Genomic DNA, 14312 nt, shown 5'->3' on the forward strand with positions numbered 1-14312 from the left:
CCTGAGTGGCCAAGTGGGGAGGCCCCGGGTGGGGAGGCTCTCTGCGTGCCTGGGAACCTTCTGCTGCATGTACTTGTGTGTTGGGTGAGAATTTGTCACGGTGTGCTTTGTTTCTGGGGCATTTTAAGTGTTCCTGTCTGGGATTTTGCAGGTTTTATGAACCTGCATCCGCTTGGCCTGTTTATGTCCCTTCCAAGCAGATCATCTGGTGTTTTTCAATATTGGAGCCCATTGTGTGTGTGTGTGTGTGTGTGTGTGTGTGTGTGGCTTCTCTAAGGAACTGGATTTGGGTGATACCTTCTAGTCTTGCTCCCCAGATTCCTCCACTTACCCCACCTCACACCTCAGCCTCTGCCTTCCCCAGAGTGTCTGACCCTGCCCTACTCCCTGAAAGTCCAGAAATCTCCCAAGCAGCTACCAATTCTCTGTCACAGGCACAGAACACATTTTTGCAGGATGAGGTCTGGGTATCTCTGTCTTCCCCACAGTAGGGGGAAATGCCCCAGCTCAGAAACTCCTTCCTTTCCGGGGCTCCCCTTCCCAGAGCTGAGGGGGACATCAGAAAGCGCCTCCCCAGTTCATTCTGACCTTTTAAAATATTCTCCACACAACTCTAGATAATACCAAAGCGGGCCTCCCGCTCCCTCCCTGGGGCTTTCTGGCAGCAAATGTCCTCACCCTGGCCACCCCCTTAAGGCCCCTTGAGCTCAGGCAGTAGGACATCTGCCCAGATTAAATGTCTGTGGGGGAGACACCCATCACCTTAGATCTCAGGGTCAGATGCTGTTTTTCTAAGCCTGGGTCCTTTAATGCCATCAGAAATAATCAAGTCCTCCCCCTTTGTTTTTCATTATCGGAATGCAGGGCGGGAGGCTCTGGGCACTGAGGTCTGGGAGCGGCACTGACAGCCCCAGGGCTCCTCGCTGCTCCTACCTGGGTGTCAGGTCCTACTGCAGGTCCCTATAGCCCTTAGGCACCTTAGCCAGGTAGGTAAAGTGGGAGAGGACTGGTCCTCGAGGCCGGTTTCCACTTGAGAAGGGAGGAGGTGACAAAATTCGGGTTTTGCGGAGTTTCAGATTGAACCAGAAGTCCCCAGAATGGCTTTCTGAGCATCCCACCCTGACCCTGCCATTAGAGTTCCCACTTAAAAAACCACGATTAGGCCTAAGAAGGGCTCCGTGGGCACAGAGCAGGAGAAAACAAGCTGTCAGGTCCAGGAAAAAGAGGTGAGTCCGTCACAGACCCCCTTGGCTGGATTGTCTCCCTCCGTCCCCCGCTGTCCCCCTCGCCCCCAGTGCCACCCTGCAGGGACAGGATCCAGGATGGCGCTCCGGGATCCTTCCTCTGGCGCCCGCCCCGCCACCCCCAGGTCGCCGCTGTCCCCGGGTCGCCGTTGCCCCGCGGGTCCGGAACTCCCTCTCCCTGCGGCTGGCCGGCTGCAGCACTGCCGTCCTCGGGGCCTCCCTGCCTCCTGCGGTCCTCGCCTCTCCCCCCACTTCTCAGGCCCACGGATTTGAGATTCGCTTGTGTCTGGGCACCCCAGGCCCGGGCTCCAGGTCGCGGCCGCCGCCCGTCCTTGGGCCTCCCTTCTCCCGCACCGCCCGCGCCGCCTCCTTTGCTGGCTGCCGGCTTCCAGCGCTTCTCTCTCACTTGCCTGCTTCTCCCCCTTCTCTTCGCCTCTGGAGCTGAGAAATAAATAAATCCAAGGCTCCCACCTCGCCAGCCCTCCCCACTGGCGCTGCCTCACTTCTCCTCCTTACCGAGTTTACCGCCTGGTTTTCAGAAGGAAATCTTAATAGACATTTAGGCTGTAAATGAACTTTTCTTTGAGATGGCTAATTTTCTTTCCAATTCTTACGTTCCTGCTCCTTTCGTGGTGGAATGGAACAAATTTAGAAGTCAGCAGTAGGGGAGGGGGGTGTGGAGAGACAGATCCCAGAGTTACAGACGGTGGCGAGAGACAGGGAAGACCGGGAGGGAGATACGGAGAGCAGAAGAGGTGTCGGGTTGGGAGAGGAGGGAGAGAGGGAAGGAGGGAGAGAAGGAGGGAGGGAGGGAGGGAGCCCCAGCTGGCGGGAGCGGAGCCAGAGAGAGAGAGAAAAGGAGAGAAAAGTTTCCCGGAGTCTTCATTAGTTGACTTCTCTGTCCGCTGCTTCCCCCAGCCGGCCGAGCGCACCTCCAATAAAGGAAGAGGGTCTTTATTTTTTCTAAAAGGCCCCAAAGAGTCCAGTGTTTACGAGACTAGAAATGCTACGGCCACGTCCTGGCAGAAAGAAAGGCTGAAATGGAGGACCGACGCCTTCCTTATAAGGTACGATGCTAACTTGACCTTCACTTTGTCGTGGCGCCCCCCGCCCACCCAGACTGCTGCAGGCGGCCTGGCCGAGCGAGCCGCGGCCTCGGTCTCCCTCCTTCCTCTCCTGCTCTTTGTAACATCCTTTTAAAATGACCCCCCTTTTTTCTTCTTTTTATTTCCTCTTCTTCCTTTTCTACCTTTTCCATTATATTTCCTTCCTGTATTCCCTGTGGGTTCTCCTCCTGCCCCTTTTCTTTCACTGATTCCTTTTATTCTTGCCTTCCTGCTTCATGGTTTCCCCTGACCCTCTCTTGCCTGGCTCTCTATCACAATCTCTCTCTCCCTCCCTCTCTCCCTCCCTCCCTTCCCCCACCCCCTAGGCTTCTGGCTTCTGGTCTTCTGAATCCCAGAAACAAGGAAACATATTTTCAGGGTTTCCCCCCCCCATCCCCATCCCAACCAGCCTCCACAAGTCCTAGCCTGGCTTCTGCCCCCATCCAGGTGTCCCTGGGGGAGAGGTCCAGGAAAGAAAACCGGATTGGGATCAAAGGGGGCTTCATTCTGGACCCAATGCCCACTTGGGGATGACAATGAACTTGGTTTTGGTAAGACCCTGTCTTCCTCTCACCGGCCTAAACTGCCGAGTCTCTGTGACCCTGGCAGTCTTGAACTGAGGGTGAAGCCCTTCATCATGGGGGAACGGAGACTACTGCCCCTGAGACTGTGGGGGAGGTTTAAGTACCAAATTGCTGTTTGCCCTTCTCCGAGCTGCCAACCCCTGAAAATGTAGAGCTTTCCCTTAAGATATCTGGAGAGAGAATTTAGACAATTGGGGATTTCTGGAGATTCATAACCATAGGAAAGGAAAGACTACCAGGCCTCTCTACTTTGCCTCTCGTTGCCTTCCAGGCTCCAACAGAGCCTCCGACATTGACTCTAATCATATCTTGTGTGGCTATAAAATAAATGATATTATCGACACCCCTATAATTATCTATTATTCACTTACTTGTGATAATTACAATACTAGATGAGGCAGGTCTATACAGACAAAGTAAAATCAAACAAATATTTTGAAAAATGAAACTGGATCCCTGAGGCCTTATTAATCTCTAAGCACCTATAAGCTCCTGCCTAGGACCCTCTTGGCTCAGGAGTAGCCATCTTCTAAGTCATAGGGTGACCCTGGGAGACCCCCCTTTTCCTCCATATCCCATGTAGCTCCCTCCTCCTCCTCTGCACAGCGGAGAGGATGAGACAATAAAAGGGAAATGCTTTCTCTCTTTTCCCCACAATTATCCGGATAATTGCATGAATTCTTCCTTGAATACTGCTGTGTGGTCAGGATTAGGATTTCAGCAGGAAGTGCAGGGGACAGGATTCCAAATGGGGGAAGTTGAGAGGGTCCAGCGTTGCTACATTCCCAGACTTTATAGTTCTGTCTAGTGTTACATTGTTTCTTCAGGCAAAGATCTTTGTTCGCCTTCAGTCATATTTCTCCCTTCCCCCTCCCTTTCTTTCTCGCTCCCTCCCCCCCTTTTTTGGTCCCTTTAAAGGAAACCCAGATCATCTTGTGCTCTTAATAGATGACTATAAAAGTAAAATTAATTCCCCCCTGCCCTTTAATACCAATATCTCTTCGTTAAGTATGCACATTGGTGAGAATAAACAGAATTAAGTGTTGCAACCCAAACCAGCAATTATATCCAGGGTTGGCTTTTTTTTTTTCATGGGGTCTGGCTTATCTGGGGGTGTTAACTCTGCCACAAGATAACCAGGGGTTATTTGTATTATTATTTTTTTTACAAGCTCATTGGGGCCTGAGCCAGCACCAACCTGGTGGAAAAAGCAACGACGAAGCCAGAGAGGGAAGAGAGCGCCAGACATGAAAAGGAAGCAGGCGCAGTAATGCAAGGAAAGGAGGCGGCAGCAGGTCCCGGAACAGCCAGACAGGCACTCACAGAAAGAGGTGGACATATTTTTATTAAAAAACATCTCTTTTAAAATTTGGGGCTCCACGAGGAAGAGGGAAAATTCTGAGGAGTGGAGCGGAGAGGGAATGAGCTGGGTGCCAGCACCAAGGCGCCAGAGGGGAGAAGACTGGGTGAAGGCGAGCGGAGCGGGGACTCCGCTGCCCCCCGTGGCGGGCGCCCCAAGGCCGGGCCGGCGCCCCGCCGCCTTATCAGCTGCATCTTTATGAGGACGCTTGTTAACAAGGCCGGGCCAGCCGCGCTCATCTATCTCAGCCTCGCGCTCAGCCAAGCAGCGGCCGGCGCGGGCACTGGCCAGGCTCTAATTAATTGATTCCTTTGGACAGTAAAATATGGCAGTGTCTACACGGAACCCATAAACAATATCTCGGCGGGGTGTGAGTGCATTGTCTTTCAAAGAATTTTTCCATAGGCGTGTGTCAGGTACTCTCGGAGTTTTAGCTCCTAAGGAAAGACCCAAGTGGGACTAATTTCCCGGGGCGGAAACAGAGTTAGCTCAGTGTCAGAAAATGTTTTAAGCTATTATTGCTTCTCTGAAAGTGCTAGGAGTGGATCTTGTTGAGAAGAACTTGGGTTATGGGCCAACCCGCCCCTGCTGCCTGTGTAGACCTGGCCAACATTAAGGATGCTAAGGTGGGGCTGAGGAGCTGGGTGGGCCGGAATCCTCTCCCTGGTTGGCCCAAGGGAGTGGGGCTGCTCTGGGGTTTGAGAGGGTCCTAGAAGGCGAGGTCCAGCCTTTATTTCATGCCATCTTTCTCCACTGGAGATTTTTTTAAAGAATCAATTTTTTAAAAAATTCACTTGATCTTAGCCAAAAGGCCGAGAGGCGATCAATTTTTAAAAATTTAAACAAACTTCAGCTTTCAGGAACCCAGAGTGCCGGGCATACACCTGGAGTTTGCCTTTACCCCAGCCTGCCTGTTACACAACTTCCCAGGCCGGCACTTCCCTCTTCCCTCTCCCTCTTTCTTAACTGGCAGCCTAGAGTGACTCTCTAATATATTTACCTTAGGTCTAGAAGAACAAGTCCTGAGACACAGGGGTAACCTAATTATATAATGCTCCTTCCATACAGGCCCTGATTATCCTGCTGCAAACAGGACTTGGGATTCTAAATATAGACCCTGACTTCAACAAGAGATGTGTCAGAGACATGGAGATGGGAGACCACTTATATAAATAATCAGTGTGGACGGAGAAGGGGTTTTTAAAAGACGGAAATAATAGAAAAACAGAAAGAAAAGAGGCTCAGCCGATGGAGATTGTCATTGCCAATGCCTGAACTTCCTCCTGCTACTGTTTGTAAGATAGCCAAATAAATGTGTATTATAAATACAAAAACACGTGAGCTCAAAGAATGTATTCAATGTATTTGGTACACGCACACTACGTAAACAAACTAACTTACACAACATATTTTTTCATACACTGGGTAGATATTCACTTTGTGCATCTATGTAATAATATGATATTTATTCACTTTGTGCATCATATGTAATAAGATGATGTATTTTCCTTGTTCGGTGGACACGATTTGGATGCATTTTCCATGCACGATTTCATACGCCCTATGGAGTGCATACATCCACGCAGCTAAATAGATGCAGGACTGTATAGTCGCCGCGCAGCACATATATATGCAAGTGTGCTGTTCATGCAAATGAACCTTTCCATGTGGTGTTTATCCATGCTGTGTGTAACCTTTTCCCAGAAGGTTGCTTTCCCGTACAAATAAAAGTGCTTCTGTATGTATGTTTTGTAGAGAAAGAGATTTTCGGTGCCCGTATGGACATGTGCTATAGAGATCTGTGTGCACTCTAGACTGCTAGAAGAGGCTGGTTGTGCCGGCAGTACCAAGTGTGCATTTCCCGAAGCATCTTCCCGGCGCCCCGCACACGGACTACGCGTCTTTCATCGTTCGCAGGGAGCTTTCCTCCCGGACGTGGTCCACTCCGGGCGGTGGAAGCTGCCCAAGCCGGGGCTCGGCTCCGCGGCCCCGGGAGTGGCTCGGGCTCAGAGCGCAGCTGCTCCGCGGCGGTGCCGGGCTCCCCGCGCGGCAGAGGCCCCGAGGCTCCGCGCGCGCCCAGCGGAGGGGCCCCGGGGTCCTCCCAGGCCTCCCGCACCCTCGCGGGGCACCCGGGGCCGGGCCGGGCCGGCGGGGCGGGGCTCGGCGGCCTCCGCGGCTGTGGCCAGCAGGGGTCATCCCGTCCCCGGCGGGGCCCGCGGCCCTGGGCTGGGCCGGAGCTGCCGGCGGCAGGGGCAGGGGCTGCGAGGCGCGCGGGGTCTCCCCTCCGCGGGGCCCAGCGGCGCACGGGAGCCGGAGCCGGGGCGGGGGCCGGGCCGGGCGAGGTGGGCGGACCTCGCGGCGCCCTGTGCGCGGGGCCTGGCCGCGGAGGTGCTCCGGCGCCGCCTCCGCCAGCGGCCGCCGCGCCTTTGTCTGGGGCCTCCCGGAGCTGCGGGCGCGGCGCGGGCTGCGGCTGCGGGTGCGGCTGCGGGTGCGGGGCTGGGGCGACGCTTCCCCGCGGGCAGCCCCGTCTGCACCGAGGCCGGCGCGGGAGGGCGGATGCGCGGCTGCGGGACCCGGCGCCTGCGGCCCTCCGAGCGCTCAGCCAGCCGGAGCCTGCGGCGCCTCCATGCGCCCGCCGCGCGGACCGGCTCGGGGGCTGGGGGCTGGGGGCTGGGGGCTCGGGGCTCGGGGCTCGGGGTGCGCTTCCCGAGCCGGCCCGGGGCCGGAAAGCCGCTGCTGCCTTCCTGGTAATGGCGGGGAGGATGGGCAGGGGCTCCGGCCTGTCGGGAACCACGATCCCGGGGGATTGCTTTGTTCGGAGACGGGGCCGCGGTCCCTGCTCCGCCCCGGGTCTGAGCCATCGATCGCGCGCCGGGCTTCCGGCTGCATTAGCATCCCCGGGATCCAGCGGCCCGCACCCCTCCCCGCCGCCCGCCCGCTCCACAGCGGCCCTAAATACCCTGCTGTGTCTGTGCGGCCCGGAGTGGAGTGGCACTGGGTGGAGAACCGGGCCGGATACGCAGCTCATCTGGGGGGTATAAGCTGGCAGATACAAAACAGCGGAATCCTTGTCTGCCCGAATTATCCAGATAATCCTCTCCATTCCATGCTCCTCTAGACTCCATTAGAGACACGGGATTCTTTGTTTTAAAGTCCGTGGAGTAAATTGCAGTTTGAGGGCTTGAACCAAATAGTTGCAAAATAGATAGGATGCCTGCCCAGATGCAGAGTTCAGCCTTGGCCTGAGTACTTGAGTTGAGGCTCCAATCACGACATTCTCTTTGGCCCAGAGACCCAAAGATATGTTTTCAACCATTAGCAGGAGGTTATAGTGTCTTTCCTTCTCTGACAGTCTGCCCAGTTATTGAGTTTTGGGACCTATGTGGACACCACCCAACAAGGTACTGCCTCTCTCTCAGATTCTGCAGTGTCTCTGGGAATAAATCAAGGGAATAAACTAAAGACCAGTTACTCCTGACCTCCTTAAATTTCCTCCTTTTTTTTTTTTTTTAAGCCAGAAATGCCTTCACTGTTAATTCTTCCTGTACAGATCTGTCTTAAGAAGAGGGTAGTCTCTGGCCTGGATTCACTGGGATTCAACTCCTCCCCCCCCACCTTAATTCAGACCTGGGCATGGCCACCCAGTCCTCCTGAGTGCCAGAAGCTATCCTGTCCCCAGCTTTGCCTGTTTTCTGGGGGGGGGAGAGGGGCTTTGTATGAGTGACCCCCAGAGCTTGGGATCTCTGTCCTGCCCAAACCCCTCAGCTACACAAGACAAGCTGTGTGTTAGAAGCAAATGGAGAATGGGATTCAATCTAAATTTGTTAGTTTTTCTACTTGTAGGAGTAAGGAAAGGAAGGGAGAGGGAGAAGGATTTCAAGGCAGGAGGTGTGGCTTGGACGCTGGGCTCAGTGGGGGCCCCTGCTATTCCAAAGCAGGCCCAGGAGGGTGGAGGGGGAATCTGGAGGAGACTCCCTGATTGGAGCCAGGCTGTGAGAAAGGAAAACTCAGGGACCAGAGGCACAAGGGTGGAGGCAGAGGGAGGATGTCCCATCCAGAAGGAAGGGGTGAAGGGAAGGTGCAGAGGTCTCATAGGCTCTGCTGGAACCCAGACTCTGGCTTCCACCCAGGCCTCTCTCTGGCAAGGCCCAAAGGGAGCTGCTGGCTGAGAGGTGAAGCCTATTTCACCAGCTCCAAGGGGTCTTCAGTCCCCTACCTGGTTATTTTGCATGCACAAAATGTGCTCTCAGAGTGAAGCCATGGGGTTAGACCATGGCGCTGAAGTGTGCTTCCACGAGCCCCTGCCCCATGTCCCAGGGCACTCTTGCCATTGCTGCTCCAACCTGCTGCAGCCTCTACCCTGGTTTCACTTCTCAGAGATCCTGCAGCTCAGGCTTCCTCTTTCTGGCCCTGAAGGTAGACACCCTCTGGGCTGTCTACAGTATTTTTATGGCCCCATGACTCCTCAGCAATCCCTCTCCTCCCCCCCAATCTACTATCCCCCAATTTTCTCTCTGCTAGTAATTGCTTGGGACTAGAGATGGCAGCTCATCAACAGATCTTGGTTGCTCGTATATTTTTGTTGCCCCTGCACCGTTCTTCCTTTATCATTATACATTTATTATTTTTATTATTCACCTGAGCTGGAGACAGTAAAGTGGGGGAACAGCTAGGAATGGGGATCCCATTCTTTCTGAGCAGAGGAGACCACGCGTGGGGACCCAGTTTAAAATTCTTTCTCAAAAAAAATCACATCGTCATCCAGTCATGTTTTAATTATTATTATTAATATTAATATGATGAAGCAACTCTGTACAAGGACTATATAAAGGGAAAACGTGCTAAAGACAGACATTTGAATAGGAGGGCACACTACAGAGAGCTGGGAAGGGCATCTACCCACAGAGTCTACACTAGGTACGAGCAACGGACACAGAGAACTGGACACGGATTGACAGAGAAGCTCACGGAAGTCAGTTTAAAGCGACAGGAAGAAGAATATTGCATATCTTTGTACCCCCACCCCTTTTTATAGTGTTCTGGTCTCTTCCTCCACTAAGCTGTGGGAGTCAGGCTGGAGTGGTGAAGCTCGAATCCAGCACCCCAGAGCCCACAAGGTCACAGGAGGGGCTGCATAAAGGGGTACATGGGCGACCAGGCAAAGGGGAGATGCCTCATACCCAGGGCCAGCCCACAGGGGATTGTGCAGACAGCTGGAATGGTGCTGATGTCTGAGAACTTGTACACAGGTGAAACATTTATGTCAGTGGGGAAGGTGTCAGGTGCCCAGTGGGGGATGAGGGCAAGTGATTGTACGGCCATTCTGCAGGGCTGTATTTGGGGCTGTACAAGAGGGTGCCTGCTTCCAAGTACAGTCAGGGGAGTGGCATAGGCCCCGGGGGAGTGGAGCTGGGCTCAGCTGTGCTGTGTCTGCCCATGCCTCTGCACAACCCTGTACAGGGACCTGAAGCTGCGTGCTGGTGGGAGGGTGGGAGGCTCTGGGGGCTGCCATTCCAGGGTGTGTTAGGGAGACTCTTCCCCGGCAGGGAGAACTCCAAGCTAGCAGGCCAGTTCACACCGTCCATGCTGGGCTTAGCTCGCATCAGTCTCCTGCTTCTCACCTTCTTCCTCCTGGCAAGGGTGGGTCAGCAGATGGGAGGTAGAGGGACTCTCACCCAGAGGGATAAACAGGGGGTGCAGGAGGGCGCCGCACGTCTTCACTGCCCTCTCTCCTAAGCCAGCCTAGATCTACTGGGCTGGGGCTGGGGCTGGGGTCTGAAGGGCGCTATGGGTAAAGGCCCTGGGCTGAAGAAGCCACTCTGGCTTCCAGCCGGTTCTGGGGATGTGCCCCTCCTTTGGCTCTGGTCCTGGTACTCTGTGGCTCGCCGGCCTGGAGGCAGTGGATCCTGAGACAAAGGGCGACGTTGGGGGGCGGGTAGAGTGGGGGGGTGAAAGAGAGAAAGGAGTTGGGCGGGGGGGCATCAGCGCCCCCCTCCTTCATTGTCACCAGCCTGGGAAAGCCGGGCTGAGCAGGGGCCTCCGTAGCCGGTAGCCCCTTTAGGGGCAGATTCTCCTCCTGCCTCGTAAATTATGCCGGGCCAGCCTCGGCCGTGACCGTGAACGCCAGCGGGAAGGGGGGATCGGCCGAGCCGCGCGGCTGCCAACAACTCTCCCGGCCAATCAACGGTGCGCCTCGCAGCCCCTTTCCCGGCCTCCCGGGCCTCCTGGAGGGCCGGGTGGGGGTCCCTGGGGGGCCGCTACACCGGACACCGGATCGGCCCAGCTCCCAGTCTCACGCTCCCGGCTTCGGGCCGCAGCCGCCAGGGCGGCAGGAAGAGCGGAGGGAGGCACACCTGTGAGCGCGGCGCAGGGCCCAGGGGAGAGGGGCCCAGACTCTTCCTGCAGCCTGCCCCAGAGGGGCCGGGAGGCTGACGCTCGCCCCGTGCGCAGCCAGGTCACCAGCCGCCTGTCTGCGCCTGTGGGGTGTCCAGGCCTAGGGGACCAGACCCCTGTGGGTCACTCTGTTCTCCTGAACCGGACTTCCTCTAGGTTCCCGCACTTCCTCCTGCCCTCCCGGAGCTGCCCTAACCCCTTCCGGTCTCCCCACCGATCCTCCACTCTCGCTCCCTCCTCTCCTAACCCCAACTGTTGGGAGTTTGGGGAGCCTTGGTTCCACTGTCCCCACCTCTGCCCACTGCTGGCTGACTCAAGACCCTGGAAGGAGAGTTGTGGGAGGGAGGAGGGTGCGTGGATTGCCTTTCCTCCAGGTCCTCAGCCAGAGGCCCGATGCCCCAGTCCCACTGCAGAGCAGCCTCTCCCCAGCACCTCAGCCTTCGATGACCCTATCCCCTGTCTGCAGCTGCGGGCTTCCTCTTTCCCTGGCTGGGCTGGGACCTGGCAGGGCCTGCTGGGGGGTGTGTGGGAGGGAACCACAAACAAAACAGACAAGAGGATGTCCAGGGAGCGCCTGCCAGAGATGCCTGGCGTTCTAAGCGGGGACTGTGTCCCAGGCAGCGCCCCCCTTGCTCTCTGCCAGAGACAGGCTCAGTCCGGGGCGGGTGCCCGTGTCTTGCCCTCTAAAAGAAGGAGAGAGCTTGCTCCCTCAACAGAAGTCTTTTCTTTTTCATTCTCCGGTTCTGAAACCAGATCTTGACCTGCTGGTCACTAAGATTCAAGCGGTCTGAGAGTTCCCTCCGGCGCTGCCGTGTGATGAACTCGTTCACCAGAAACTCCCCCTCCAGCTCCGCCAGCTGCAACTTCGAATAGGGCTTGCGCTTCTTCCGGGAGCGGCTGTGGATCGGGTACCAGGGCGCGCCTGGGTGGAGACGAACCGGCAGGGTTGGCCAGAGGACCAAGAGGTGACAAGCCCAGTGCCCTCGGTCCTTCCCCGGCCCTTCTCTTGGCCTACAGCCCAATCCCAGGCCCTCGCTCTCCTAGCTCATCCTCCTCCTCCTACACACCCTCATCCCCGTCCACTCCTGCCCCCCTTCATCACTCCATTCCTCCCCTTTCACCCCTCCCTCCTTGCCTCCTCAACCCTGTATTCCTGAGCCTTCAGAGTCCCGATCCCCTCCCTTCTCCCCAAACCTCTCCTCCCGGATATCCTGGCCCCTTCCTTTCACATCCTCCGGGATAGGCTCCCTGATGAGCTGGGACAGACAGGAGGGAGGCGGGCAGAGTAAACCCGCCTTGCTGGCATTTCTTAAAAGCAAACAAACAAACAAACAAAAAAAAGTAGGCAACGGAGCCTGTGCAAAGGCCGGAGAGAGCAGGGTCCTCCCCCCAACACACCCCCAGGCCTGGAGAAGCCTGGGTCAGAATCCCCTTCTCCGGAGCTCCCTGCCCCTTGCAGCCTGCAGCAGCTCCTGCGGGAGGGGGGTTGGATAGGGAGCTCTCCGCAGCTCTTTTATGGGGGCATTTACACGTTTACAGGCGCCCCCCCCCCCCCGCGCCTTCCTAAAGGACGCGCCCCTCGCCGCGCTGTCACCCAGCTCGGTCCTGCACTGCGCGCCCCGCGAGCCGTCGGGTCTGCGGCGCCTGGAGAGCGGGCCCGGGTCCTTACCGCTGGCCGAGAGCCCGCCGCCGGGGTGTAAGGGCGACGCCAAGCCGCCCGGGTCGCCCGCGCCGGCGCCCTTGGGGCCCTCGTTGAGCAGGGACGAGCTGGAGTCGGATTCCAGGGACTGGCACGAGGGCGGGTCGTGCGCGGCTCCCGCGTCGCCGCCGCCGGCCGCGTAGTCGTACTTGAACCCGAGCGCGGGCGGCCCCGACGGCTCCAGCGGCAGCAGCGCGGCCCCCGGGCCGACCCCCGGGCCCGGCTCGCGGCCGCGCTCCTCGCGCTTCAGGCCCCCGCCGCCCTCGGCGCACGGCTCGCGGTAGTAGCCCTTGCTGTCCTCCACTCGCGCCAGCTCGCACGTGCGGCCGAAGGGCGGGTTGAGCGACACGGGGCTGCCGAGGTAGGGCTGCGCGTAGCCATTGCAGGGCTCCGCCGACGGCCAGGGCAGCGAGCACACGTTGTCGCGGCGCGGGTAGGACAGCGACGGCAGCCCCGGCAGCTGCGCCCCGGACGCGCGGAAGTTGGGGAAGTAGAACGTGTCCCCCGTGTGGATGTTCACCAGCGGCCCCACAAACCCGGGATTCAGGAGATTATGCTCGCCCATTTCCGCGGGGCCCGACCGGCAGCTTCTACTTTATTGCTATCTGACATTAAACATAGTTAAACCTGCACCGGCCACCCATTGGCCATCCAGCTCACGTGGGCGCCGCCGCCGGGGGGATGGGTGGGGACAGCGAGGCCCCCCCACCCCGCACCGGCTCCAGCTCCCCCCTTCCCCACTGGGGTGGGGGTGGGGGGACCAAACACCAAACAGACCCTGGATTCTGTTTTTCTTTTTTTTTTTTAAATATCATATAAAACCCAATGCAGAATGCAGAGACTAAGCCAACCGCCCGACGCCCGACCCGGGCAAGAGGGAGAAAAGCCACACCAAAAACACCCGCACATAGGCACTCCTGCACCATGCACCCCCCTCCCCAGATGTATTATCTTCTCGCCAACAGCTGGCCAAGCACAGCCTGTCCCTCTTTAATTAGCTCCTTTATTAACTAAAACCGTTGGAATTTACAGTATCTCCCCAATAAATTACTATTAGATATTGTGTCATATAAAGTTTACTGGCTGTTTAAGGAGACGGATGAGCCCTTTGGCTCAGGGTTTATTTACAGTAGAGGCGAAGTAGGGGTAAGGACAGGTTTCCCTGACACTGTCTTTCCCAGCCCTGCCCGCTGCTGTGCTCCTCTTCCTCAGCTCTTCCTCCTCAGGAATTTTGGTAGACACTCTGGGGGTCCTTCCTGGAGGAGAGGACCACGGGAGAATTGCTAATGCTGGCTATTCCTCCCCCTACCTCCGGATCTGGGAGCCATCCCAGCCTCACGCTTCCACTCACGGTTAGAGGAGGGTTGCAGAAAGGAGGCAGAAGAAGCCTAGAAAAGGAGGCACCCGGCTCTATGTGGACCTGACTACCTGCTCTTGAAAATCTGAGGGCCTGAGCTACTCCTCCCCGTGACTTCCGTGGGTCGGATGGGCTTCCGGGGAGCCTTCCAGAGTCTTTGCAGCAAGAGGCTCTGGGACCCCAGCAGAGCTTGGCTGGCCCGAGCGACTCCTGACTCCCACTGCAAAAGAGACCCCCCCCACGCCCCAGAACCAGCCCAGCCTGCCGCTGGGACCACCAGAGAGCCATGCCAATGCCAGTAGGTGTGCTGGGAATGAGGGGGACAACTCCGGAGAATTATCTTATTGGGGTTTAAAATTATATTTATGGTGCTAACCTCAGCAACTCCTTCCAGAGAAGGCTGAGAACCCAGCGCTGGCCATTGATGAGGTTACTGGACATCTGAAGACCACAATCGGATCTCAACCAAGTCCACAGAACACAGATAATCGGATTAAAGTGAAAACCACAACAACGCCTTCAAAAGTGTGTGTATTCTAATGATGTCTGGTAGACAAAGTACTCGGATT

At 56.8% G+C, this 14312-nt stretch overlaps 1 protein-coding gene and 1 long non-coding RNA gene across 2 annotated transcripts; one reads left to right on the forward strand and one right to left on the reverse strand.

The window, feature by feature from the left end:
• Window positions 1–2062: 2062 nt before the first annotated feature.
• On the forward strand, window positions 2063–5917 carry LOC144297547 (uncharacterized). Its single transcript, XR_013364545.1, has 3 exons — window positions 2063–2311; window positions 4106–4265; window positions 5363–5917. It is a non-coding gene; the product is annotated as an uncharacterized LOC144297547 (long non-coding RNA).
• Window positions 5918–10318: 4401 nt separating this feature from the next.
• HOXC12 (homeobox C12) lies at window positions 10319–12951 on the reverse strand. The gene is made up of 2 exons (XM_077871824.1): window positions 12357–12951; window positions 10319–11609 (listed from the first exon to the last, which is right to left on the reverse strand). Exons 1-2 carry the CDS (start codon window positions 12949–12951, stop codon window positions 11371–11373), a joined length of 834 nt encoding a protein of 277 aa, XP_077727950.1. The 3' UTR covers window positions 10319–11370.
• Between the last annotated feature and the right edge of the window lie 1361 nt (window positions 12952–14312).

The sequence above is a fragment of the Canis aureus genome, chromosome 25, assembly GCF_053574225.1.
Source record: "Canis aureus isolate CA01 chromosome 25, VMU_Caureus_v.1.0, whole genome shotgun sequence".
NCBI lineage: Eukaryota > Metazoa > Chordata > Mammalia > Carnivora > Canidae > Canis > Canis aureus.

Coding starts and splice junctions, on each gene's coding strand:
- HOXC12 (XM_077871824.1), bottom strand. CDS start 12,951: ATGGGCGAGCATAATCTCCTGAATCCCGGGTTTGTGGGGCCGCTGGTG. Junction 11,610..12,356: donor CGGCGGGCTCTCGGCCAGCG/GTAAGGACCCGG, acceptor GTCTCCACCCAG/GCGCGCCCTGGTACCCGATC.